Source organism: Schistocerca americana, chromosome 8 (genome assembly GCF_021461395.2).
Source record: "Schistocerca americana isolate TAMUIC-IGC-003095 chromosome 8, iqSchAmer2.1, whole genome shotgun sequence".
Lineage (NCBI taxonomy): Eukaryota > Metazoa > Arthropoda > Insecta > Orthoptera > Acrididae > Schistocerca > Schistocerca americana.
Window position 1 is genome coordinate 258,062,725 of NC_060126.1, and position 26,457 is coordinate 258,089,181.

At 37.6% G+C, this 26,457-nt stretch overlaps 1 protein-coding gene across 1 annotated transcript in view; it reads right to left on the reverse strand.

Annotated features, from left to right (window-relative positions):
• Positions 1 to 5,867: 5,867 nt before the first annotated feature.
• The window catches only part of LOC124546011 (toll-like receptor 13), a 177,644-nt gene continuing 157,054 nt past the window's right edge, over positions 5,868 to 26,457 (reverse strand). The window contains exon 10 of the mRNA XM_047124982.1: positions 5,868 to 6,840. Within this exon, the coding sequence (XP_046980938.1) occupies positions 6,769 to 6,840 (72 nt within the window). The 3' untranslated portion in view covers positions 5,868 to 6,768. The remainder of the gene's footprint in view (positions 6,841 to 26,457) is intronic.

The window sequence follows — 26,457 nt, forward strand, 5'->3', positions numbered from 1 at the left end:
TACTGAGATAATCGACAGGAACCACACCAATATGAGCCCCCGCACCCGACCCAAGCAGCTGTTCCAACTCCAAATTAACTCTCCCAACAGAAGAGTTCAAATGAGGCCAGTCATGGCGTCTCAGGACAGATACAAATTCAACATTGGTGTGTCTCGATGCCGACGCAATCTCTACCAGGTCACACTCTATACTGTACCCAGGATCTCTGTCGATGCTGTTCCCTGGCCCTCCCACAATAACCACGGTGTCTTCCCTGGTAAATCCTTTACAGAGTGAACCTAAATCCTCTGTCACCTGATCCAGACTAGCACTTGGTTTGAAAAAATTTGTGACCTGGTATTCTGGTCCTAATTCCTCCTGCAGAAGTTGGCCTACACCTCTGGCATGAGAACTGCCTAACAACAAAACTTTCTTCCTTTTCGATGACTTTCCTACATTCTTTTTCAATTTCCTATTGAAAGTTTGTTGTGTCCTGTCTACACCTACCTCTGCTTGAGGCTCATCAGTTTCTAACTGAAGCAACAGGTCAAACTTATTTTTGACATTCACCACAAAACTGTCAGACTTAGTTCTAGGCCTGTTCCTTCTGCTACCTGTTGCCACTTCCCACCTCTCTTTGCCCTTCTCCCTCCTTAACCTGTCCAGATCTTCCCTAGCCTGATCTAGCTCAGGCTAAAGGGCAGCAATTTTCCCCTTCTGTTCCACTATCTTCCTATCTCTGCTGCAAATCCTACATAACCACTGATGAGCCTGATCCACTTTCCCAACACCCACGCCACTGCAGTCCCCCCTGTGAAAAAAACTTCTACATCCATCACACCAAACCCCGGAACTAACAATTCTACGGCAAGTCAGGCACTTCTCACTCATGGCAAAAATAATACTTTAGCTAGAATAAATCAATTAAATTACCGAAAATCAAAAAAGACGTTACAAGAATTAAGCCTATTCACAAATGTATATAAGCAAGTTTCTGATTTAAAATTCCGCTGTTTTTCTGAGATCTGTATTAAAACAATGAAGGTATACGCTATTTATTATATATTTCACTCGATGGAATGAAAAAAAAGGACAATTAAACGAGATACTTTAACTTTGATTCTCCAAAAACGTTACGAGAATTAGGCCTATAAACAAATGTATATAGGCAAGTTTCTGATATAAAGTTACGCTGATATTCTGAAATCTGTATTAAAACAATGAAGTTATACGCTATTTATGGTAGTTTACTTATTTGTTACCGAGAAACTAGTTAAATTACCGTGAAACAAGAAACAAACACGTTTACAAAATTTAAGCCTAAGCGCGACTTCGCGAAGTTACGATCTTTTCGTGTTTTCTGAAAAAATACGCAAAGAAAAGTCAAACCTTTAATGGCAAGACTAAACGATACACTAATGCACATATTTAATTTGTTGTCGGCGTTAAACTAAATTGTATTCCTGTCTAAATCACTTAACTTTCTGGAAAAGGTTTCTGGCGTCACTTACTCGGCGGCCATCAGAGAGATGCTGCATACTGTAACACAACTGTTGCTTACCCCTCAGAATCTACATCTACATCTACATCTACATTGATACTCCGCAAGCCACCCAACGGTGTGTGGCGGAGGGCACTTTACGTGCCACTGTCATTACCTCCCTTTCCTGTTCCAGTCGCGTATGGTTCGCGGGAAGAACGACTGTCTGAAAGCCTCCGTGCACGCTCTAATCTCTCTAATTTTACATTCGTGATCTCCTCGGGAAGTATAAGTAGGGGGAAGCAATATATTCGATACCTCATCCAGAAACGCACCCTCTCGAAACCTGGCGAGCAAGCTACACCGCGATGCAGAGCGCCTCTCTTGCAGAGTCTGCCACTTGAGTTTATTAAACATCTCCGTAACGCTATCACGGTTACCAAATAACCCAGTGACGAAATGCGCCGCTCTTCTTTGGATCTTCTCTATCTCCTCCGTCAACCCGACCTGGTACGGATCCCACACTGATGAGCAATACTCAAGTATAGGTCGAACGAGTGTTTTGTAAGCCACCTCCTTTGTTGATGGACTATATTTTCTAAGCACTCTCCCAATGAATCTCAACCTGGTACCCGTCTTACCAACAATTAGTTTTATATGATCATTCCACTTCAAATCGTTCCGTACGCATACTCCCAGATATTTTACAGAAGTAACTGCTACCAGTGTTTGTTCCGCTATCATATAATCATACAATAAAGGATCCTTCTTTCTATGTATTCGCAATACATTACATTTGTCTATGTTAAGGGTCAGTTGCCACTCCCTGCACCAAGTGCCTATCCGCTGCAGATCTTCCTGTATTTCGCTACAATTTTCTAATGCAGCAACTTCTCTGTATACTACAGCATCATCCGCGAAAAGCCGCATGGAACTTCCGACACTATCTACTAAGTCATTTATATATATTGTGAAAAGCAATGGTCTCATAACACTCCCCTGTGGCACGCCAGAGGTTACTTTAACGTCTGTAGACGTCTCTCCATTGATAACAACATGCTGTGTTCTGTTTGCTAAAAACTCTTCAATCCAGCCACACAGCTGGTCTGATATTCCGTAGGCTCTTACTTTGTTTATCAGGCGACAGTGCGGAACTGTATCGAACGCCTTCCGGAAGTCAAGAAAAATAGCATCTACCTGGGAGCCTGTATCTAATATTTTCTGGGTCTCATGAACAAGAGTACAATACATATTTGTTGCAATTTATCATTTCCCCCATCTCTTACATTAAGCGTCTTTTACCACTGGTTAATATTGTTCATGATCAGCACTATAGAGGTGGAGCATCTTCAGCTGAACATGTAATGCCAATGTTCTTGGACTCGGCATCTGATTGTTGATAGTGATATCTGTTTGGTAAGAATGACTGAAATTTGAGAGTAAGGCTTATAGATATTCAATTTATCTGTTAGACACTGTCAGTTGACCTAAAAGAAATGTCAGAAATAATCACAAATCCACAATATCAGCATGTTTTTGGAATTGGTATTGAAACTGTTAGAGGGTGTGTTAAGATGGGCTGCACTTTTAATGTCTACTAGAGAGAGTAGTGCAGTTATATTATAAAATGGAAAATAAATATTAGTTTCAGTGTAGAAAATGGGAGAAGCTTGTGGGAACCTGAACAAAGAAGTTCTTTTAGCCAGCATATCAAATCAGACAAGAAACACACTGTGAACATCATTACCACAAGTTTAGCAGTACACAGAGCTACATTACCACCATAGAGTCTAGAAGAAGAGTAGGTGCTAGGCATTTCTACCATCGCTTAGTGCTGGGTGAAGAATATTTCGGTATATGTACTAGTCAGATCTTACACAATTTTAAAACACTTCATTTGACAAGATTAAGACAAGGTAAGTGAACTATGCTACCTGCATTGAAATATAAAATGTTGACATCCTTTAAGGCAATTATGAAACTTCAGGTCACGTATAATAAGTAAATAAAATATACTGATGAAGATCAAAATATAGCGCAACATGCAAAAAATTATCTATAGAGGCACATACCTAACAATAATGCAGACTAAAACATAGGAGATAAAAGATAATATAAACTCGCCATATAACTTGAAGATGTTAATTGCCAGAAACTTTTTAAAGCTTGAGTGATGTCTTCACAGACTTTGCTGATAAGACCTCTTTGCTGATTTCTTTCATGTGAAAGAAAAAGCAGCACTTCATGAAATGGAAAATTAATTTACTGGCAAGGTCAAGTTTATGTTCCAACAACATCCTAAATCACATGTTCCTCAAACAGTTTCATCAGTGTTTTCTAAACACTCATAAAATGTATACCCCATAGTGTTGAGATGGAAGACAATTTCTTTTCAAGGTAGGTAAATCAAATGAAAAGGCTTCTTATTGAGCCAAAGTCCTTTATTGCAGTGAAGGTTGCAACTTTTGAGTCATACAACATTTCTTTCACAAGGGTTTGAGCACACTTAACACACCTGCTCTGTTTATTAAGCTTTTTGACAATGTAATATGCTATGTGATAAACTAAACATTGTTTTGGAATATTGTCTTTGTACAGAGTAGGAAGGTCATTCTCCTAGTCCACTATCACCATTTTATCCTTAATTTTGTCCTAAGTAGATAAATTAATGCTTTTGTTTCATACCTCCATTTCTTTAGAACATAACCACATTTGAATTCGGTTCACAGTTCCCAGATGCATATACAGCATCTTAACTGGGACATACATGCATTGTAACATACTTAAAAATCTACAGTCGATGGATGCTCTTCACAACTTATAGACCTCAAAATTCCAAAATGATGTTCCAGAGGATCTTGGTTGAATTTTCCTGTCATTACATACTTAAAACCTTTGGAGCATAAATACTGATAAATTTCCAATGTACTCTTTAATGTGACAGAGATTCCATTGTACTGTTTGAGAAATTGTGTTGTTTTCTGAGCAGACGGTTTTGTAAAAGTCAGTCAATATTTCGTATGAGGGGAAATCTTTGTAGAGTGAGTTATTTGGTATTCAAGAGTGGAATGCATCTGATACATTATGGTATTCATATCTCTTGTGAATAGTGCCATGTTTTCACTGCTGGTAAAATTCTTGAGATAAGTTTTGTGGAAAAAATGTATAAACACACTCGAAAATATTACTCTACTGTTACTTTTTAATAAAAAATTCCTTAACATTGTGAAACACCACTAAACACAACAACAATTGTAAATGTGTCTTATGAGCTGCACCATTAGAAGTGTACTTCAGCCAGTCATAAGCAACAGCTGCACAGTCTGTCGGTGTGTGCAGCAGCTACTGTTATAAAAGCTATCACAAAAACAGAAGTAATGACACTTCTCCTTCTAAGCACTATGGTATCACAACAAATTTAAGAAACTATGTGCACTATTGGAGGTTTATATGTATTATATAATTTACAGGTACTATGTCTTTATTGGTAGTTTATTTTCAATCTCCATACATTATATTGTTCAGCATAATTTATTTTGTTCTTGCAGTGACATTCATATGTAGCATCAAAACAGTAGCACATTGTTTCAAGTACTTCTGCAATAAAATATTTGTACTCAGTATAGTATAATGTGTGACAGTGACAGATCACAAATAAAATACACATCACAGTTAATAAATATTTTAAGTATACTATTGTAAACACTTACAAAGGACATTTTGCTCATCTGTGAGCTGTGTTGTTGTAAATCAAAAACCATATTGCTATGGTAATGGGTAGTACTTGGTTGAAAGAATTATACTAACCACTCGCCTTGTAGTTGAGGCATTGTCTTTGATTGCCATATGATGACTGAAAACTTTGCTGAGCTATCATTCAAACATTCAGCAATGTTCTCAGCATAGTTTATGTGCCTATGAATGATTCCAAGCCTCAAATATATGGAAACTTATTATTTTACTGTTTCCATTATCTAAAAAGCACATTCTCTAAATGAAGAGAGGAGAACAGTTCAGATATGTAAGGATGACAACAGAGCCATGAAAATGTAACTGATGGAGACAATGGAAATTTGTGTAGTACATATCCTACAGTCAACTGAAAAGATCCATTAGGCATTTCCAAACAGTGATAAGTCCAGGCTGTAATATCAACAATTTGGAAAGGTCTGATTGCAACTCACCATAAAAATAACATAGTGTGCTGCAGGCAGGCACAACAAAGAGACTGTTACACATTAAGATTTCAGCTAAATCCTTCACCAGAAAAGAAAAACACATGTGCATTCACACAAGCAAGCCCACTCTCTCTCTCTCTCTCTCTCTCTCTCTCTCTCTCTCTCTCTCAAGAAAAACACACATGCATTCACACAAGCAAGCCCACTCTCTCTCTCTCTCTCTCTCTCTCTCTCTCTCTCTCTCTCTCTCTCACACACACACACACACACACACACACACACACACACACACAAACACACACACACACACACACACACACACACACGACTGCTGTCTTGGCTCCTCAAAGACCAGAGCAGCGAGAGATAGCAGTCTTGTGTGAGGTGTGCTTGCTTGTTTGAATTTATGTGTGTTTCTCTTTTCTTAAGAAGGTTTTGGCTGAAAGCTTAATGTAACAGTCATTTCATTGTGCACGTCAGAAATTCAGCAAGTCATCATTACGATGAGTAGCACTCTATCCTTTCCATAATTCTTGATTTTCCATTAGGCATTTGGCACTTGACAACAATTTCACTGTCATCATGAAAACAACAGCCTGAAAAGCATCATGCAGAATAGCTATGAATGATGTTCAGGATAGATGGGAAGAATATGTACTGTTCTTAACAAATTAAAACTCACTACATCAAATAATGTAGTTGCTATGTTCTTTTTTCCTCAAACATAATTCATCTGTGATTCTGTACAAGTGCTCTCATTGATGTGATTACTATGTCATTCTGCTGCTTTCAATATTGCAAATGGCATTTCTATTCCTTTTATCCACATTTCTAATTTGGAAATATTCTTCAATACATCTTAATTATTCAGTAATGCTTCAGAAAGTTACATAGCTAGGCATTAACTCAGAATGGAGTTAACTGATTAGTATTAACTACCATAAAAATATAACATCTTGCTTCAACATTTCACTTATGCAGTATCACATTCTAATCTAACTGCACCTCATGAAGCACTAATAAAATCTCTCCAGAAATCAATCACATTTTAATCTATCTCCTTTTCTGGGCTGACAAGCCTCCCCAAAACAGCTGTATTCCAATCTATCTCCTTCTTTTTGGCTGTCATCTCAAGCCTGTGCATCTTGAATTTGAATCACACGTGGCAGCAGTACTGCGCGACGCAGTCTCTTCCAGAACAACTGCACATATAATGTCACAAGATAATTTTTTAAAATAATTATTCTAAATAATCGACATGTTATCAGTGAAATTTGAAACATTTGATCACTTTTAATATTTTTGCCTCATCACTTGAGAAACATTAATAAATTTGGTAAATGGCTTCTATTGGTGTAAATTATTTTAATGCAGGATATTAAAATAATTATAAACATTAGAAGCAATGAAGAGAGGTAGTCCAACATTGAATTCAGTATTACTTTTGCAGGTACAACATTTGCAGTGTACTAAAAAAAGGGGGTCCAAATGACAGTCATTGAAAATGTGTTGTGACCATTAAATAATGAATTAAGTGAGCAGGAATGCATGTGGCAGAGTTGAATTAAAAAGAGGATACCAAAATATGGGAATTTTCAATAAAATATTGAAGAGAGAGTAAAGAATGGCCTGCTGGTGCTTCATTAAACCTCAAGACAGATCATAAACAATGTCCCAAAATTAGTTTTGCTGAAGAAACGAATCAGATATAGTGGAAACCTGATGCAATGAGGGACCAGTGTGGAGGTATTATTAATACAAGGGTGAGGATTAATTACTGATATTATTAAGACCAAATAATTATAAAATTCAGCAAAAAGTTGAAGTAACAGATTAAGATTGTCCTGTGGCATAATATTCTGTGTTAAATCACACTTTAAAATGCAAATCATACATTTCATTGCTCTTATTGGTTGGTACCAATCAACAAGGAGAACATTCACGGACGTGAAACAAGTCAGTGTATACTTTAACAAAAGAGAACCAACCCTCAGAAACTTAATCTGTACACTTTTAACAACAAAACTATTAATATTATATTTAATATGTTTTTGTATGGAAAAGCTGAAAGTAATTTCTGTTAGTAAATTAGCACAAAAGCTGTTCCTTAAAATAAAGTTGACACTTCATTAGTTATATTAAAGTGTTCTGTTTATCTTCTACTGGTGGCTCATAGTGGTAGTTTTCAAAGAAAATAGTTACTCACACTTGAAACAACAGATGCTTGTTTAAAGTGAAGCTTCTCACTTAACATGCAGCTAACATGAATTTTCAGTGGCTGAATCTAGATAATGTAATTTGCAGAAGAAGTGGCTAGCAAGATACATTCTTAATCTGCTTAACTGGTATCGATTCTAAATCTCTTGTTTTCTTAGTTGCTAAACTGTAGAAGACCTTTCCCAAGAGTATATAACTCCATTCCGAATGACAGACAAGGTGGAAATGACTTCATAATGTTTTTGTCTGGAGTTGTGAATATGTAAAGCACAGTTCTGAAAAAAATTATATTTTTAACAGTAACAGATAACTTTAAGTGGTGAAGTTCTACAAGATGGTACCCTCTTAAGTGCAATATTCTGAAGCTAAAATAGTTACCCATTTGGAACTCAAGGTGGAGAACACTCAGGAAGATGTTAGCACAAGGAAAAAGCAATAATTAAGGCATCAGTAGACAAAGGAAATTATTCAGATATTGAGGGGAGATGAAAATTTATTTGTGGTGGTGTACTGCAATTCATTAGCAGGAAAAGGAAGAGAAGGAAAACTAATAGGATTTCATGGATTGATCTGAAGGAATGAAAGCAGAAGCCACCTGGTATAATTATGCACAGATCTCAGTGTAACCATTGCTGAGTCTTGGTTTAGGAATCATGAAAGAAAGTAGTATACTTGGAAGTGATCTGCAGGTGCAAGAAGGTTTCTCATAGATTATATGATAGTGAGATAGAGATTTCAAAATCAGATTTTAAAATACAAAATATTTCCTAGGGCAGATGTATATATTATGGCCTTAATTTATTGGCAATAAACTGCAGAATAAAACTGAAGAAATTGCAGAATGATACAAAATTAAGGAGATGGAACCTGTATAATTTGAATTTACAAGAGGTTGTTGAGATGAGGGAACATTAGATAATGATTGACTGAAACAGGGAAAAGAAATACAATAGAAATCAAATGGGTAACTTTGAAACAGTAAGTGGTGAAGGCAGTAGAAGATCCAATAGGCAGATAGATGAGGCTCAGTAGAAATCCTTGAATGACAAGAAGATATTGAATTTTGTTGACTAAAGGAGAAAATATGAAAATGTAGCAAATTAAGTAGGCAGAGGGGAATACAGATGTCAGAAACTTAGACTGACAAATAGTGCCAAATGGAAGACAACTATGGCAGGAGGACAAATGTAAAGCTGTAGAAGCATGTATTACTAAGGGGAAGATAGTTGCCAATTTAACAAAACTAAAGGGAGACAGTAAGCGAGTACTAAGCAAATAAAGAAATGATTAAAGGTGGAAGGAATATATTTAAAGGCTATACAAGGGAAATCTGCTTGAAGATCATATTATAAAAACATAAATGAAGCAGATCAAGATAAGATAGGAACTGTGTTACTGTGAGAAGAATTTGACAGAATGTAGGGTAACTAGAGAAGATGATATTCCCTCAGAAGTATTGAGGTCTTGGGAGGAAACTCAATGAAAAAACTACTCCAAGTGGGATGTGAGATACCCTGATAGAAAAAAATTGGAACATCAAAAAAATGATTAACATAGAATTATGAAGTATCAGCAATACATTTGTCTAGGTAACTTATTTAATTGATCAACATTGCAAGATCACAGATTAATGTAAGTGTGAGATAAGCCATTGAAAACATGAAATGATGGTACGTTAATAATCAACATAACCCCCAGAGTGCTTAATGCAAGCATGCAAACATGCATGCATTGTGTTTTGCAGGTGCTGGATGTTAGTTTGTGGAATGGAGCTCCATGCCAGTTGCACTTGGTTGGTTGATACAGAGACAATTAATGCTGGTTGTGGATGATGCTGGAGTTGTCATCTGATATTGTCCAATATTTGCTCAGTCAGAGGAAGATCTTGTGATCCAGCAGGCCAAGGCAACATGTAAATACTCTGTAGAGCATGTTGGATTACAACAGCAGTATGTGGTATCTTTTATCCTCTTGGAAGACAGCCTGTGGAATGCTGTTCATGAATCACAACACAACAGGTCACATCACCAGATTGAAGTACAAATTTGCAGTAAGAGCGCATAGGATAACCACAAGAGTGTTCATGCTGTCATATGAAATCACACTTCAGATATAATTCCAGGTGTAGGTTCTATTTCTCTAGCACACAGATTTGTTGGTAGAAAGCTCTCAACTGGCCTCCATCTAATAAACACACATCCATCACTGGCAGCAAGGCAGAAACAACTTTCATCAGAAACCACAACAGAGCTCTACTTTTCCCTGCAGTGAGCTCTTCCTTGACACAGCCGAAGACACAAGTGCTTGTGGTTTGGAATCAGTGGAATGGATGCTACAGAGCATCTGGCTCAGAGCTGTCCTTGGAGTCCATTGTGTCACTGTTGTGCCAACTGCTGCTTAAATCACTGCTGCAAATGCACTATAATGCACCGAAGCCATATGCTGAACACAGTGGTATTCCCTCTCAGTAGTGCCACATGGCTGACTGGAGCCCATTCTTGTTGCAACTATACAGTCCCACAACCACTGCTGCCAGCAATCATATACAGTGGCTGCATCCCTGCCAACTCTTCCTGCAGTATTGTAGAAGGAACACCCAGCATCTCATATTCCTATTACAGAACCTTGTTCAAACTCTATGAGGTGTTGCTAATGGCATCTTTGTTGTCTTAAAGGCATTCTTGACTAACATCAACTTACCATGTCCAACCTCTAAGGTAATTAATGCTCACATCTGTTGCAGCATGTATTTTAAGCAAACCTGATTTGCACACTCATAGTGGCACTACTATTCCCACTCTTATGTAACTACTGCAAAATTTGAATGGACATCATCTTTCAGATGTCGAAACATGCCTACCAGCTTTTGTTTATATTGCAAAACTCCTTCTTGGTTTTCTTTCAGTGTGTATGAGAAAGGTGTGTATATTACTCTACCATCAATTTAATAAATCACAATTGCAAAATACTGACATTGAAGTCAGTCAGGATCCTGGAGAAATCTAGGAACATGCAAGTCAGTATTGACAATAAGATTATCTTAGAAGATAAGTTGAAAAGTGCAAACTTATGTTTCAAGCATTTGTAGATTTAAAAAAAGCTTTTGTCAATGTTGACAGGAACAAAATCTTTGAAATTCTGAAGAAAGCAGTGATAAAATTCAGGAATGAAGGGCTGTTTACATCTTGCAGAAAAATGAGACTGCAGGTTGTACGAGTTGAAGGACATGAAAGGCTATCTACACATACAGTGAAAATGTACTTAATTCATTAGACTATAAATTACAGCCTACTGGTAAATTTTGAGATCTGTTATTTGACTCTGTAAATCACAATACCTTTCAAGTAAATTAGTGTTAAGGTGTGAAGGTTCAATTCGAATAGCTCTGAGAGCAAACAAAGGGTGTCATTAGGAAAGAGCCATGTATTAAGCTACCTGGCATCATCCAACTGGGAACTAATTATGTGTGGCTTCACACAACGTTCCATCTCATGGGCCTTACTTTTTCTTGTGTATATCAATGACCTTCCATGAATAATATTACCAAATGACAAGTTTATTTTGTTTGCAGATGATACAAACATTGCAATAAACATCAAATTAAGTGTAGTCTTTAAAAAAACCAGCTATTGAAATTTTTGTGGACATTAATAAACATGTAAGAGGGTTCCCACCAGTATATGCTTAAAATATGATGGCAATCAGATTGAAGTGTAAAACGTTAAATTACTTGCTATTACAGCATAGTAATAAATTCAGCTGGGAGGATTACACCAAATAACTGCAGAAGCACTGATGCCAATCCCTATTTGCAATGTGAATGTTGTCTGACATAGGGGACATAAAAATGAAAAGTTGACGTACTAGCCGTACTTTCATTCGATAATGTCATATGGGACTATTTTTTGGGGTAGATCGTCAAGCCAAGCTAAACTTTCTGGGTACAAAAACATGTAATAAGATTTTTTGCAGTGTAAACTCAAGAACATCCTTCTGAGACCTATTTAGAGGCTAGAGATATTAACTTCACCTTTAAAATATAGGCATGCCTGAATCAAATTTGTCATTAAAAATATATCTCTATTTCAAACCAACAGCTTACTTGATGGAATCAGTACTAGAAATAAGAATAATCTTCATAAATATTTAAAGTCACTTATTTAAAAGGTGTCCATTATTGAAGAACACACATTTTCTATAACTAGCGAGCAGTCATGAAAAGTTTAACTAAAAGTAAAGTTCAGTTTAAGAGGAACCTAAAGGATCTGTTGGTGACCAGCTCTTTTTACTCCATAAATGGATTTCTTATTAAAAACAACTGATGTGTGCATGTATGTGTGTGTGTGTGTGTTTTACTAATAATATAAAATAATGTGAATATCAGTACAACTGAACTTCTCTAAAAGTTCAATCAATAATGTGATCATTGTAAATCAGTCTTATAAAATGATTTGTCTACTCAGTACATATTACCTCATAAATAAAAATATGTTTAAAACTTTTTTCACTAATTCCCTTTCCATCATGATCATTCTACTTGGGATCTGTGGAAGACACATTAGCATATTTGTTTTTCATGCTATATATTTTTTGTTCTTCTGACATGTTCTATATCTTGGAGGAACTCTTCACTATGGATTAATTGGGACAAAAACTACTTCTAATCTAATCTAAGCTAATCAAGAGGGAAGCAGTAGTTCAGAAGGCAGTGAGACAGCATTTTAACCTATTTCCAAGGCTATTCAATCTGTACATCAGCCAAGCAGTAAGGGAAACCAAAGTGAAACTTTGTAAGGACTTAAAGACTGGGGGGGATAAAAACTTTGTGGTTTGTAATTCTGTCAGAGATGGCAAAGACCTTGGAAGAACATGGATAGTACCTTGAAATCAAGTTATGAGATGAGCATCAACAAACATAAAACAATGGAATGTAATCAAATTAAATCATGCACTGCCAAGAGAATTAGATCAGGAAATGAGATACTAAAAGTAGTAGAAGAATTTTGCAAATATTGACAAAATAACTGATGATAGCCAAGATAGAGAGAATATTAAATGCAGAGTGGCAATGCAGTCTCAGGCAACTGAAACCACACTGCGAGCAACAGTACCAGTGCACGACGGGAAAGGCGACTGGGTGGGAGTAAGGAGGAGGCTGGGGCAGGGAGGGGGAGGGATAGTGTGGTAGGAGTGGCAGACAGAGTAGTGCTGAAGTCCAGATCAATGGCAGGGAAGAGGTGGGGTGGGGGGAGTACTGGAAAAGTAGAGAAATAAAAAGACTGAGTGTGAGGGTGGAATGATGGCTGTGTGGTGGTGGAATGGGAACAGGGATGAGGCTGGATGGGTGAGGACAGTGACTAATGAAAGCTGAGGCTGGGAGGGTTATGGGAACTTAGGATGTATTGCAAGGAAAGTTTCTGCATGTACAATTTAGAAAAGCTGGCATTGGTGGGAAGGATCCATATGGCACAGGTAGTGAAGATAAGTGGAATGAAGGATGAAACGTTTGACAGTGCGCTCAAAAACAGGGTGGTCCACTTGTTTCTTGGGTACAGTTTGCTGGTGACCATTCATGCAGACAGACAGCTTCTTGGTTCTCATGCCCACACAGAATGCAGCACATTGGTTGTAGCTTAGCTTGTAGATCACATGACTGGTTTCACAGGTAGCTCTGTCTTTGATGGTATAGGTGATCTTTGTGATGGACTGGAGTAGGTGGTTGTGGGAGGATGTATTGAACAAGTCTTGCATCTAGGTCTATTGCAGGGGTATGTGTCATGAGGTAAGAGGTTTGGAGCGGGGGTTGTGTAAGAAAGGGCGGGTATATTGTGTATGTTCAGTGGATGGCAGAATACCATTGTGGGATGGGTGGGAAGGATAGCGGGCAGGACATTTCTCATTTCAGGGCATGAAAAAAGGTAGTAGAAACCCTAGCACAAAATGTATTTCACTTACTCCAGCACTGGATGGTAATGGGTTGCAAAGAGAATGCTCCTCTGTAGCAGGACGGTGGGACTTTGAGAAGTGGTGGGAGACTGGAAAGATAAAGCACAGGAGACTTGTTCTTGTACAAGGTTGGGAGGATAGTTACAGTCTGTAAAGGCTTCAGTGAGACCCTCAGTATATTTTGAGAGGGACCGCTCATCACTGCAGATGCAGCGACCACGGGTGGCTTGGCTCTATGTACATGTACTTGTAACCTTCCTGGTTACAACGTCGTTAGTCATTGTTCTCACCCATCCAGCCCCTTACCTTTTCCCATCCAGCACTAAACAGCCATCATTCCACCATCACACCACATCTTTTTACTTCTCTTCGTTATCGCTACTCCCCTCCTTCCCCTCCCCCACCTCTTCCCTGCAGTCCGTCTAACCTGCAGCACTACACTGTCTACCACCCCTACCATACTATCCCTCCACCTCCTCACCCCAACTGCCTCCTTACCCCCATCCATTTGCCTCTCCCATCATGAACTGGTGGTGCTGCTTGCAGTGGGGCTGTCGTCTACTTTTGACAATGGTCTTACTGGCCGAAAGCTTTATTTATTTGTGACAGTCTTTTTGTTGTGCTTATCTGTGACTCAGCATCTTCACTATATGGTGAGTGGCAACTTTCCTTTTCATAATATTGTTACATTTGATCCTGGATTTTCCAATGTTTGATTTCTAAAAAGAGAAATGTGTTAACATTGAATATAAATATAACTATTAGGTAATTGTTTCTGAGGGTGTCCAGCCTTGTACAGAATTGTAATGTTGAGAATAATAAGTTCTAACTAGAATAGAAAGGAAACTTTTGAAATATGGTGCTATAGAAGAATGCTGAAGATTTGTTGAGAAAACTGGTAGCAGAGTTTGGCAGCAAGCAAGGAGCATTAGTTTTAAAAGATTTACTCACTGAAGAAAAAGAGCAATACATGTCACATCTAAAAACAACAAGAACAACACATACAAGGACACCTAAACAGTAATAACAAGAAAAAAGTCTCTTCATCAAGAAAAATGAATTCAAGGCAAAGAAATCACAAGCAGCAAGATATGGAATTGCTATTCCTTCACTCAACCTCCATTCTCTGTAATCTTAATCTACTACTTGACACGTTCTGAATCCTTGTGACAGTTTTTCATATTTTTTGTTTGCACACTGATTTTCTGTAACAATGTGCTTGACATCTTTTCTCTTTTTCAAACATATCTCATCCATAAATATTTTGCAACACAAATTCTGCTTCTGTAGAAGACCATGCTACAGCATTTTGTTTCTTAGCTCCCCAACTGACAGTGTTACCAAACAGCTTGATAGTATAATCTGTTGATTTTCTATCTGTGCTGTTGGCTCAGTCAGCATCATATAAGCTGTTATAGTCAATTTTATAATGCATCCTGTTACCTATCATGTCTTTTATGTAATACAATTTCTTTTTAAATCTTTCCAGTGTGATTCCTTTGCAGCACTTTGGTAATGACTGAAATAATTAACAGCATAGCTTAAATAAGGTCATGTTGTTTCAGTTAAATAAAGCAAACATCCTATTGGTTATCTGTAAGGCAATTTCTCATCCAATCTTTCTCAACTTCTCTGTAGTTCAGTTCCATGGATGTGTTAATTGACTTGCATTCATTCATATCAAACCTCCTTGACAGATTTTCGAAATCAATTTCCTGACTCTAAATCATTCCATCCTCCCTCTTATCTACATAATTCCCAAGAACAGTCTCAAATCTCCCAAATTTTTCATTTTAAATGTACATCTTAAGGCCAATTTGAAATCTTGAATATTCATCTTATCATTTCCTAAAAGGATAATGCCATCTACATATAACAAAATATTAACCTTAGTCTTTATGTCCCTCTAAGTATAAAGATAACCATCAGCACTGCTTTGAACAAAGCCTAAAACCTTAACAAACTTCTCAGAGATTAAATTCCGGATATTATTGCTTTGGTTAGTTTACCCACAGTTTCTGCTTTGGCATTAATTCCTGCTGGTGCAATTACATAAATTTCTTCATTAAAATTTCCATGAAGGAAAGGTCTTTTTTGTGATTCATAACAGCACATATTGTTCTCAGACTGGTCAACCCTGCTTCAGATGCATATGTTTCATTATAGCCAAATCCTTTTCTTTGAAAATAACCACAAGCAACTAGTATAGCTTTATAACTATTAATATGGAATACATCATCAATTTTACTTTAAAATCCCATTTGCTGTCAATAGCCTTCTTGTTTTAAGATAATATATACACTGCCCAGGTCCCATTTTCATTTATTACAGCCACCTCTTCTGCTTCAGTGTGAGACCATTATTCTTTATCTGATCTGCCATAGATGTCACTGGAAGTTTCTGGAACATCCTCAACATTCCATATCCACTTTCAGTGTTAATACAGCATCATCTTCCACCCACAGTGGATATTTTCATCCTTTCATGCTTTTGTGGATTTCAGGAGATCTTGCATCTTCAGCTTTATTATCACATCAGTAGTCACTGACATTTTCTTCATTAATGATAGCCTCATCATTTTTGTCATCATTGGAAGAAAACCAGTCTTCATTATCAAAGTAAAATGGTTTTCATGCAACCTCTCATCCAAGAACGATGTGTGTCCCTTTGGCACCATCGCTGATATCTGTTAACACAATATTCACCCATGAAGCACTTCTTTATTGTGGAATTCAACTTTCCAACGATCACTTCTCCAGGAAGTCATAAATATCCCATAACACAATCACTCTCATTTTCTGCAACTATGCCATTTGACCATACCACAGAGTAACAGGAACTGTCATTTTAATGCACACGTGTTTTATTTATAAAGCGAACAACATTCTGTCCTGCTTGTAACCAAAAAGATTTTCATGTTTACTATTCAGCAACATGTAGTGAACCTTGTTTATAATGTTCCTTCATCTTGTTGTGGTTTATTTCTTATGAGGTAGCTTGCACCTGTACCCAGTATTAAATGTGCATACACTGAGTAAAGTAAAACACAACTTTGCTTACCCTAAATGCAATCTCACCAAATGAAAATGAACCATGTGTGATGCACTCAACATGTACAAAAACTAGACCAAAGAACAAGAAAACAAAGAAAATTATATTTTCTAGAGAATGTTTGCAGATGTCTGCAAAATCATTAGATGCAAGGGAAACTAATATGGCCTGAAGGGGGTGAAAAATCACACACTCCAGCTGGAAAAGAAAAATATAAGCACCATACAAAAAAAGACGATACTAAAGAATTTGCCCCAGAATGCAGCTCACAACATGTAAACCAACAAAAGAAAAATTACATAAAAGTACTTCATCAAAATATTCAATACTTTGGTAACAAAAAATTAGAAGCAGAAGTACTCCTGAGTGAAGTAAGACCAGACATATTATGCATAAGTGAACATGGACTAACTGAAAGTAAAATACATAATGTGGCAATAAAGGACTACAAACTGGCTAGTTACTTCTTAAATATAAGGGTGGTGGCGTTTGCATATATATTAAAACAGGTACTCTATCAAAGAATGTAAACAGTGAAGCTGCTACATTTCCCATAGCTAGAGAAAAAGACTTTGAAGTTACTGTTATAGTGGCAGAGGATTTTAGAGTGTTTTGTGTGTACAGGTCACCATGTGGCAATATTAGCATCTTTCTAAAAAAAATTACTAGCTTATTGAGAATGAATATGAAGAGAAATCTTATTATATGTGGAGACTTCAACATTGACATGGGAAAAGACACAAAAATAAGACAGGATTTTGAAGAATTGTTAATACAACATAACATGAAAGTGACAATAACTGCACCAACAAGAGTGACTTCACAAAGTGAGACAATTATTGACAACATATTACTAATATGTGTGACTATGAGTCACATGTAGTTCAGACAGAAATATCTGATCATCATGGACAACTAATCAGCTTTTGCAGAAGTAATGACACAGTATCAGAACCAAAACAAACAACCAAAGAAATTAGGATCATCAGTGAACAAAATATCAACATCTTTAGAACAATGTTAAGTAAGGAAACCTGGAATGAAACCCTACAGGCCCAGAGTGTAAATGAAAAATATGATGCATTTATTTCAACAATTAAGTACCATTTTAATGTAGCATTTCCCAAAGTAAAGAGACAAGAAAGGCAGCAAAATCAAACACAGTGGATTACCAGTGAAATACTAGAACAGCGAAGGAAGCTTCAGGACGTGAGACAGATGGGCGAAGCTGAAAAATATAAAATGTTAAAAAAGAAGTATAGAAAAACAATAAGAGAAGTGAAAGCAAGAGCAATTGACACCACTATAGCAAACTCAAAAAACAAGGCAAAGGCAGCTTGGAATGCAATCAATGCTGAAAGAAAGGAAAAAGATGGGTCGAACAAAGAAGAAGGTATTAGGTCAATTAAAATAGACAACACAGTGGTCACAGATGGTATGGAAATAGCAAACATACTGAATGATAACTATATCAGTGTAGTAGAAAACCTAAAATTGGAAAGAAATAGTCAAAAACAGAAGGGTATTAAGGTACCAAAAAGATCATGCAGTACTATGTTCTTAAGACCAGTCACGGAAGATGAATTGCTGAAAACTATACAAAAACTGGAGTCCAAGAAATCAGCTGGTGATGATGAAATATCAAATAATGTAATAAAGCTGGTATGTGAGGAGATAATAACACCACTGCTGAACATAGCAAACTGTTCTTTCATAGATGCAATTTTTCCAGAAAAACTGAAGATAACGAAGGTAGTGCCAGTGTACAAGAAAGGGTGTAAGGATGATCCCAACAACTACAGACCAGTTTCACTGATATCAGGTTTCTCAAAAATCCTAGAAATGATTATGTATAACAGATTAGTTAACTATTTGGACAAACATAACATTCTCATGCGCTCACAACATGGTTTCAGAAAGGGTAAATCTACAGAATCAGCAATTGTCAGTCTAACAGAATACATTTTACAGTCCTTAGATGAGAAAAAGGTTGTCTCTGCAATGTTTCTAGATCTTTCAAAGGCATTTGACACCATTGACCATGAAATGCTGATACAAAAATTAAGCAACTATGGCATTTGGGGGCAACCAGGTGAATGGATAAAATCATACTTGTGCAACCGCAAGCAGTATGTATCATTAGGAAACTCGTACCAATCAGAAACCAAATCCATCAAATATGGAGTGCCACAGGGTTCAGTAATGGGGCCATTGTTATTTAATGTATTTGTTAATGATATAGGTGTTGAGGAGGAAGAAAAGAAAATATTGTATGCTGATGACATGACAATACTAAATACTGACCAAAATATGAAACAGCTTGAGAGAAGAGCATACATATCTGCAAATATCACAGCTCAATGGCTGTTGGAAAATGAACTGGTTATAAATCTAAAAAAGACTATGTATGCAGTGTTTAAAAACAAGGAAAAGGCTGTAGACATGGATTTAGAAGTTGATGGAACAAGGCTGGAAGAAGTAGAATCTGCTAGATTCTTAGGTATTCTTGTGGATAATGACCTGGAATGGAAAAAACATATTAATAATGTCTGTAAGAAACTGAGCTCTGTCATATTCTTAATGATGCAGCTATCACAGTATTCAGACAAGAACCTTCTGTGTACAGTGTATCATGGACTTTTCGAACCACACTTACAGTATGGAGTGACTGTGTGGGGAAACTCAAACAAACAAGAGACAAAACAAGTGTTCACATTACAAAAAAAAGCAATTAGGACCATTTTAAGAAGAAAGACCTCTGAAACATGCAGAAACTGTTTCAAGAATTTAGTTATCTTAACTTTTTCATCGTTGTATATATGCAAAACAATAATGTACATCACAAAAGGTAGTGAGGACTGGATTACAAATGCTAGTGTACACACCCACAATACAAGAAAGAAGAATGAAGTACGGAGCATACCCCACCGACTGGCAATGCTAGAAAAAGGACCCCAGTACTCTGGTATCAGACTACTAAGAAGTCTGCCCAGAAACCTGGAAGATAGTGTACTTCATAATGACTTTCCAAAGAAACTTAAAGACTATCTCATTGAAAAAGAGTTTTACAGTGTTGCAGAATACTTATGCCATTAAATTTGTATATATTGTTACTCTTTATCAGTGATGTAAAAGTGTAAGCTAAAGGTGTAGAAAAATAAGTGATAAAGGATGTTAATACTTTGACATGTCCTATATTACACGTACATTTACTGTTCATAATGTAATCTTACAGGATCAAATAAAATTAAATTCAATTCAAAGATGAGTCAATATTAAAATGTTCAGTCACAATGGTGTTGATGTGGTATTTATGGAAGTCTGCAGGTGAGGATGTAAGAAAGCAATGGAGTGAATGGATGCTTCATATTTCTCTGAATAATTTTGGTGGAGGTGACCAAAACAAACACAGCTGGTCACACACTGTGCAGCAAGTAGGGAATAGAGTTGGACTCTCTGTGACACCAGTTGCAGCCACCTGTGCACATGTTGCAAGGGTGCTACATGGTATTGAGCAGAATGTTTGAGCTGTCTGATATGGTCAAGCTTCTGACCGAAATCTCTCATTGCATAATGAGGGGCATCTCTAGTGAGCAAAAATTTGCATCTGCCTTGCCTACTGGAACATGTGAAAATTAGAGGAGGCCTGGGAGGTGACACAGCCTTTGGTATTGGATTGTGTAAATCTAGTGACACTTTTGAGGAATCTGTTTTCAGTTCTTGTGAATGAATTGTTGGTGGAAGTGGAGTGGTAAAGAATAAGGGTGCTGCATTGGCCTTACATGTATATTGTAAGCATTCATTTGATATGATATATTGCTTGCCTCTTCTCTTCACAACTCAAAAAGAGTCCTGAATAGGACAGAGAGAGTGGATATCAGACGGCATCATCTCGGAGCCAGAAAAAACTCACAGTTGTGTAAATCTTTATGGATGAAAAACTTTCTGTCACCATGCCTGACTGGGTTGAGTGACATGAGATGGTGAATGTATGAACACATCTGACAGTTGCAGGTTGGAGGATCTCCCTGAGTCAGTGGAGGAGATGAAGCTGAGAACAAACTGCACGGGTTAACAGCATGCGTCTGCCTTAAATGCAGTGCAAGATCCCAGCAGCACCAAGGGTAATGCATCAAACAAGGCCTCCATACAGCATATTTATGCTGCTTTTAAGATGTGATGTATTTGCTCTGTCATCTCATTGCTCGCAGGATGGTAGCCAGTAATGCAATTGTGCTGCTTCCACAGATTTGGAATAATTCCTTGAAAAACTGTCTGTCAAATTGTCATCCTCTGTCAGTTGTGATCATTTGTGGGATGCTGAACCTTGTGAACCAAGATTTCACCAAGCCTCAAGCTACTGACTCAGCTGATATTTCAGGAATAGGTACTCCTTCTGGCTGCCTAGTGAAATGATCTATCATCATAAGTAAATATTGGCATCCCCCTGGGTATGGCAGAGACCCTATGATATCAGTGTGACTGTGAGTGAACTTTTCTGTAATTGTGGGGAAGCAACCCAACACTGTGAAAACATGTCTAACTACTTTGCTGCATTGGCAGCTGTTGCATGTCCACGCTCTGTTGTGACAATCCTTTTGTATATCAGTCCAAATTACCTTTGCAACAACAAGATTGGTAGAATCTCTGATTTTTGGGAGCGCAAGGTTGTGGCAGACACTTTAAAACTCCCATCACTACTGCATAGGGATGAAAGACCATTGCCTCCCACCAGCTGTGTCTCACCAAATTCCTCGGTGCGTGTCCTGCATCCAGGTGCTCTAACAGTAGGGCCATTCCTGATTAACAACGTTGAAGGAATGCATCTTTATTTGACCAGTCACCACATCAGCCCAATTGATCACATTTAATCCTACACAGTTATGAGACATCACAACACTGTTTTGTCCAGCTATGTGTTTTATGTCAGTAGTAAACTTGGTGATGAATTCAGTCTGCCTGCATAAGTAAGATGAGTTGAGCTCAGTCAGATGCTGAAATATCAAGGTCAAGGGCTTGTGGTCAGTAAGTATCTCAAAATGTTGACCTTCTGTGTAGGGTCTGAACTGCTTAATGGCTAAGTAGATGGTGGATAAGTCTCTATCGAATATGCCCCATTTCTGTTGTGATGCAGACAAATTTTTGAGAAGAATGCCAGTAGTTGTCAGTTACCACACACACTTTACTGCAATGCTGCGCTGATGGCCATCTGACATGGATCCACCATCAGTGCAAGGGAAGCAGCTGGAGCTGGATGTGCCAGCAGAGAAGCTTAAGCTAGTGCCACCTTTAGATCATGAAAAGCAATCTCCACTTCCATCATCCACAGTAATTTTCTGTACCCATACATGTTGTTTGCAGTCAGCAATCTGTTCAGTGGTTCCTATACTACAGCAAAATGGGGTAAATGTCACCTGCTGTAGTGTAATATCCCCATGAATCTGCAGAGACCTTTGAAAGCAGTCGGTAAACACATCCACTCAATCACTTTCATCTGCCCAGGCAGAGGTGAAAAACCTGTGTGAGAGACAAATGCACTTACATTTTAGCAATAAGACACTTACCACTGCAGGTGACAATAGCGTAACACTAAGTATTCAAACAACAGTCATAAGTGATCTATCAGGTATGGTGCAGTTGCTTGAGGTCTTACAGTCACCACACAGTCTCCAAAAACCATCGTTCTTTTTTACCATTTGGAGGAGTGATGCTCACACACTGCAAGATCTTGTGAGGGTACCATCAGTAAGCATTTTTTTGAACTCCACTTGTCCAGCCAGTAGTCTATCTGCGGGTAACTGACACAGCCAAGCAGAAACAGGCTGCCCCTGTGAGGTCCTCATGTGATATTGCATAGAATGGCATTCCTTGTTTTTTGTTGCAACTGAGTCAATGAGTGCAGAGAATTCCTGAAGCAGCTACTGAAGAGGTTATGATCTGCACTTGTACCCTGGTATTCAGCACTGTTATGCTGTTACAATTATTGCCATGTGGCCCAGAAGGGTGGCACAACTGTTACAGTACATGTTTTGTATTGTTCAGCATAGCCTGTGTATCAGCAACACCAGCTGTAATGGCCATGTTTTTTTCCTTGAGCAGTTTAGCCGTTAACATTTGTACTCCTTTATGTTTCAAGTTGATATCACAAAAGTTTGCTTTAAGTGATTGATACTCAAGTTTTCCTCTTCAGAAATTCTTCCATTTCTACCTTTTGTTAAGAATGGCAGTGAATCTTGAAGTACTGATGCAGATGCCACACTATGCCTGGATATCTCCATGCATTGTACAATATGTGACCCAATGCAGGAGAGAGCTTTGGAGAGGATGCCACTTTCACTAAACATTCAATTGTTAAGTGTGGTATTTGGCAAAAGTGACAGAGAAAGTCAGTGCTGTTATTAGCAGTGGCACACATCAGCCACTACAAAAGAAATCATAGAATTATTCACCACTATGATCAGAGAAGTGCTGTATTTGCTGGCTGCTCATACAGGTCCTTATGGTAGACACTAATTTCTTATCCAGTGTCAGTAAGAAAATGCTTACCAGTCATAACATCCTGTATGATACAAACCATTATTTGCTGAAAATGTGACATTCTTGTAGCTCATAAGGTGCTTACTCTTCATTTGAAAAGTGTGCACACATTCTATCACTCCATGTTGAAGTTTGGGTATTGGCTAGTCAACTATATTGTCTGAGAGCATTTTTTAAAAGTCTACAGTACCAACACCAGTTGAAGGTATCATGTTTATTACTGTTTCCCTAACACTGAGCTCTGTTAACACCATGACCAGTTGGCTGACAGATTGCTCTGTGTTTGAAGCTAACAGCTGTGCTGATATATGCACTTCAAGGCCGGTTGCATCTGTGTGCATGGATATGTGTATTTCTGGACCACCCGTCACAACCTCCTTAATTACTGCATAGGTCCACTCTTTTCTGAATGCAATTGCAGTCACATCAGCTGTGCACTTTATTTTATCTGGAGGTAGGACAGCAGTAGCAGAACTAATTTCCTAATATTGGCCAGTAATTTGCATAGCCTGAAGATTCACCGTGATTGTTCAGATAACTGTCGGTTGATAGGCAACACACATTGCACCCATAAAATTTGGAAATTGGAGCTAACAACTTATTCTCCACCCCCTATAAGATGTGCAGACACAATTCTGGTTGCAGAACAAAGCGCTGCAACAAGGTCTCTCTGCATACATTTTATAACAGTTGTGGCAGTGTGTCATCATGTGCTCGATCTCATTAAGGTCCAGCTGTGACATAAGCATTGTATATTTATCTGAACTGACACAAATTCCCTGCTGGCCAAAGGTGGCAACCAGTTTTGTGAGCCACAGTTGTGTTTTTGTGGGTCAGAATGCTGGCGATTCACGTTGTTGATCCTGTGTGGGCAGTGTGCATCTTGACTGTCATTTGATGTAGGTGGCGATGACAAGGCTTTACTTGCTGAAGGTAAACTTGCCTTCCCATGTTTGATCACTGTGTTGTTATGATCCTCCTTTGTTTGACACATTCAGGAATAACAATAGAATGTAGTTTTACACAACAGTTAAGTTTTGGGTCATCACTATGGGGTAGTTTGCACATGCCCGCATTATTAAAAGCATACAATGTGAGTAAAGTATAATACAACTTTTTTTACATTAAATACAGTCTCATTAAATGTCACACATTCTCAACATACACAAGAACTAGACCAAAGAATAAGGAAAACAAAGACAGTTGTATACTCCAGATATCAAACATGAAGAATGATAAAATGTTCACACTCGGACTGACGTCAATTTGATATTTACCAAAGTTGCCATTATCTCATCATCAATTCATACTGGACTCCCTTCTCTTCAAAGAAACTTGTCATTTTGTTTGACAAATATTCACCTCCGTTATAGCAGTGGAATGCACTAATCCTCAAATGGATTCATTCTGTTTAACATATTTCAGTACTTCAGATTTATTTTGCTGCATATTGACTATAATCATCTATAAAGGCAATAATGTAGCTCTTTCCCACGTATGTAATAGAACTCATGATGTCACTAGGAAAGTCTCAGTGGATGTTTCATTCTTGCCCTCTTCAGCTTTTGTGGAAATCTTGTTTACTTGCCTTCTCTGCAGATGGTGCATGTCTCTTACCTTCAATATTCATTTCTCCCACATATTTCAGAAGCACTTTTAGATTTATATATGTCCTAAACTTTGATCCCAGTTTGCAATCTTTCAATTAAAACTGCTGTGCAAGAGTTTCTGAAAAATTTTGTAGCATGCATTTTCACCTAGCCCCCCCTCTCTCTCTCTCTCTCTCTCTCTCTCTCTCTCTCTCTCTCTCTCTCTCTCTCTCTCTCCATACCTCTGTCTCCAGACTGCACTGACAGTAGTTTGGGAACAAATAAAATATTTTTAATCAAAACTGGTACTGCTTTTCCAATGACATATCTGACAACATCTGTTTCACTTAACTGTGTCGCCTTTAAAGAAGCTCCAATTTTTGCAATCTTGACCACTATCTGTCTTTTAAGTGTTTGCACTTTTTTAGAGTTTGCACATTTATTTCCACAATCCATGAGCCTTTTTTTTTTTTTTACAAAGCTGAACTTCAGATTTTCTGTAGTTAATGTCTTAATTGCAGTTACAATGTCATCACAGCCTTGTGCATTGTTAACAAAAGATGACACCAAAAATTGTCAAATTCTATGAAATGTTTACCCATTGTACTTTTTGATGGATTGAAATTTAATTGCAGTAAAAGTTTATGTAGAAATAACTGACTGCAATGCTTTTTCTTTCAAATGGGACACAAAAGTTTTTCCACATTTGAAATGCACTGCTGCAGTCTTTCACATATTTCAGGTGGTTGTATGTAATTCATTCCATTATTTTTTAGCAACACTTTGTATCATGATTTGAGAGATTCTTGAGTAATTTGTTTTTTTTTAGTATCCTCCTTTTCCATGTCACTCTCTAGAACTTCACTTGCTCTGTCTATTTGTTTACAGTAAGATCCAACAAATCTAATTCATCTGGCCTGCCTCATGTGCAGAATTTCCATATTTCAAAACTGTTTTCAACTTGATATTTGCTTTCATATTCTTCTGACATCTTGATATTCCAAGCTGATTAACCAGAAATACAAAAATGTTTGCACAATAGTTACGTTTTTAACTTCCATCTTTTACTTTCTGTATCTGGGCCCATAGGTCATTGAGAAAATGTGTAGCAGAGCATCGTTGCAAGCAAGAAACATTAGTTTTAAAACATTTGTTCTCTGACAAAAAAGAACAATATGTGATATGTGTAACAACACATGCAAGCATGCTCAGAGAGTAATAACAAGTCAAAGACTTGACATCAACAAATATGAATAGAAGACATCAAAATCATAAGGAGCATAATACAGAATTTCATATGGAATATCAAATAAAGAGATACTGAATCAAATCTGGCTCAATGGACATATCCAGAATTATCCAGGAAAAGTTAATTTGGTAAGGGAGCAAAGTGGGGGAGGTAAAACTTTTAGAGGGAGGCAGTGTTTGAATACTGTAAGCAGATTCAAATGGGTGTAGGTTGCAGTATTTGCAGAGAAC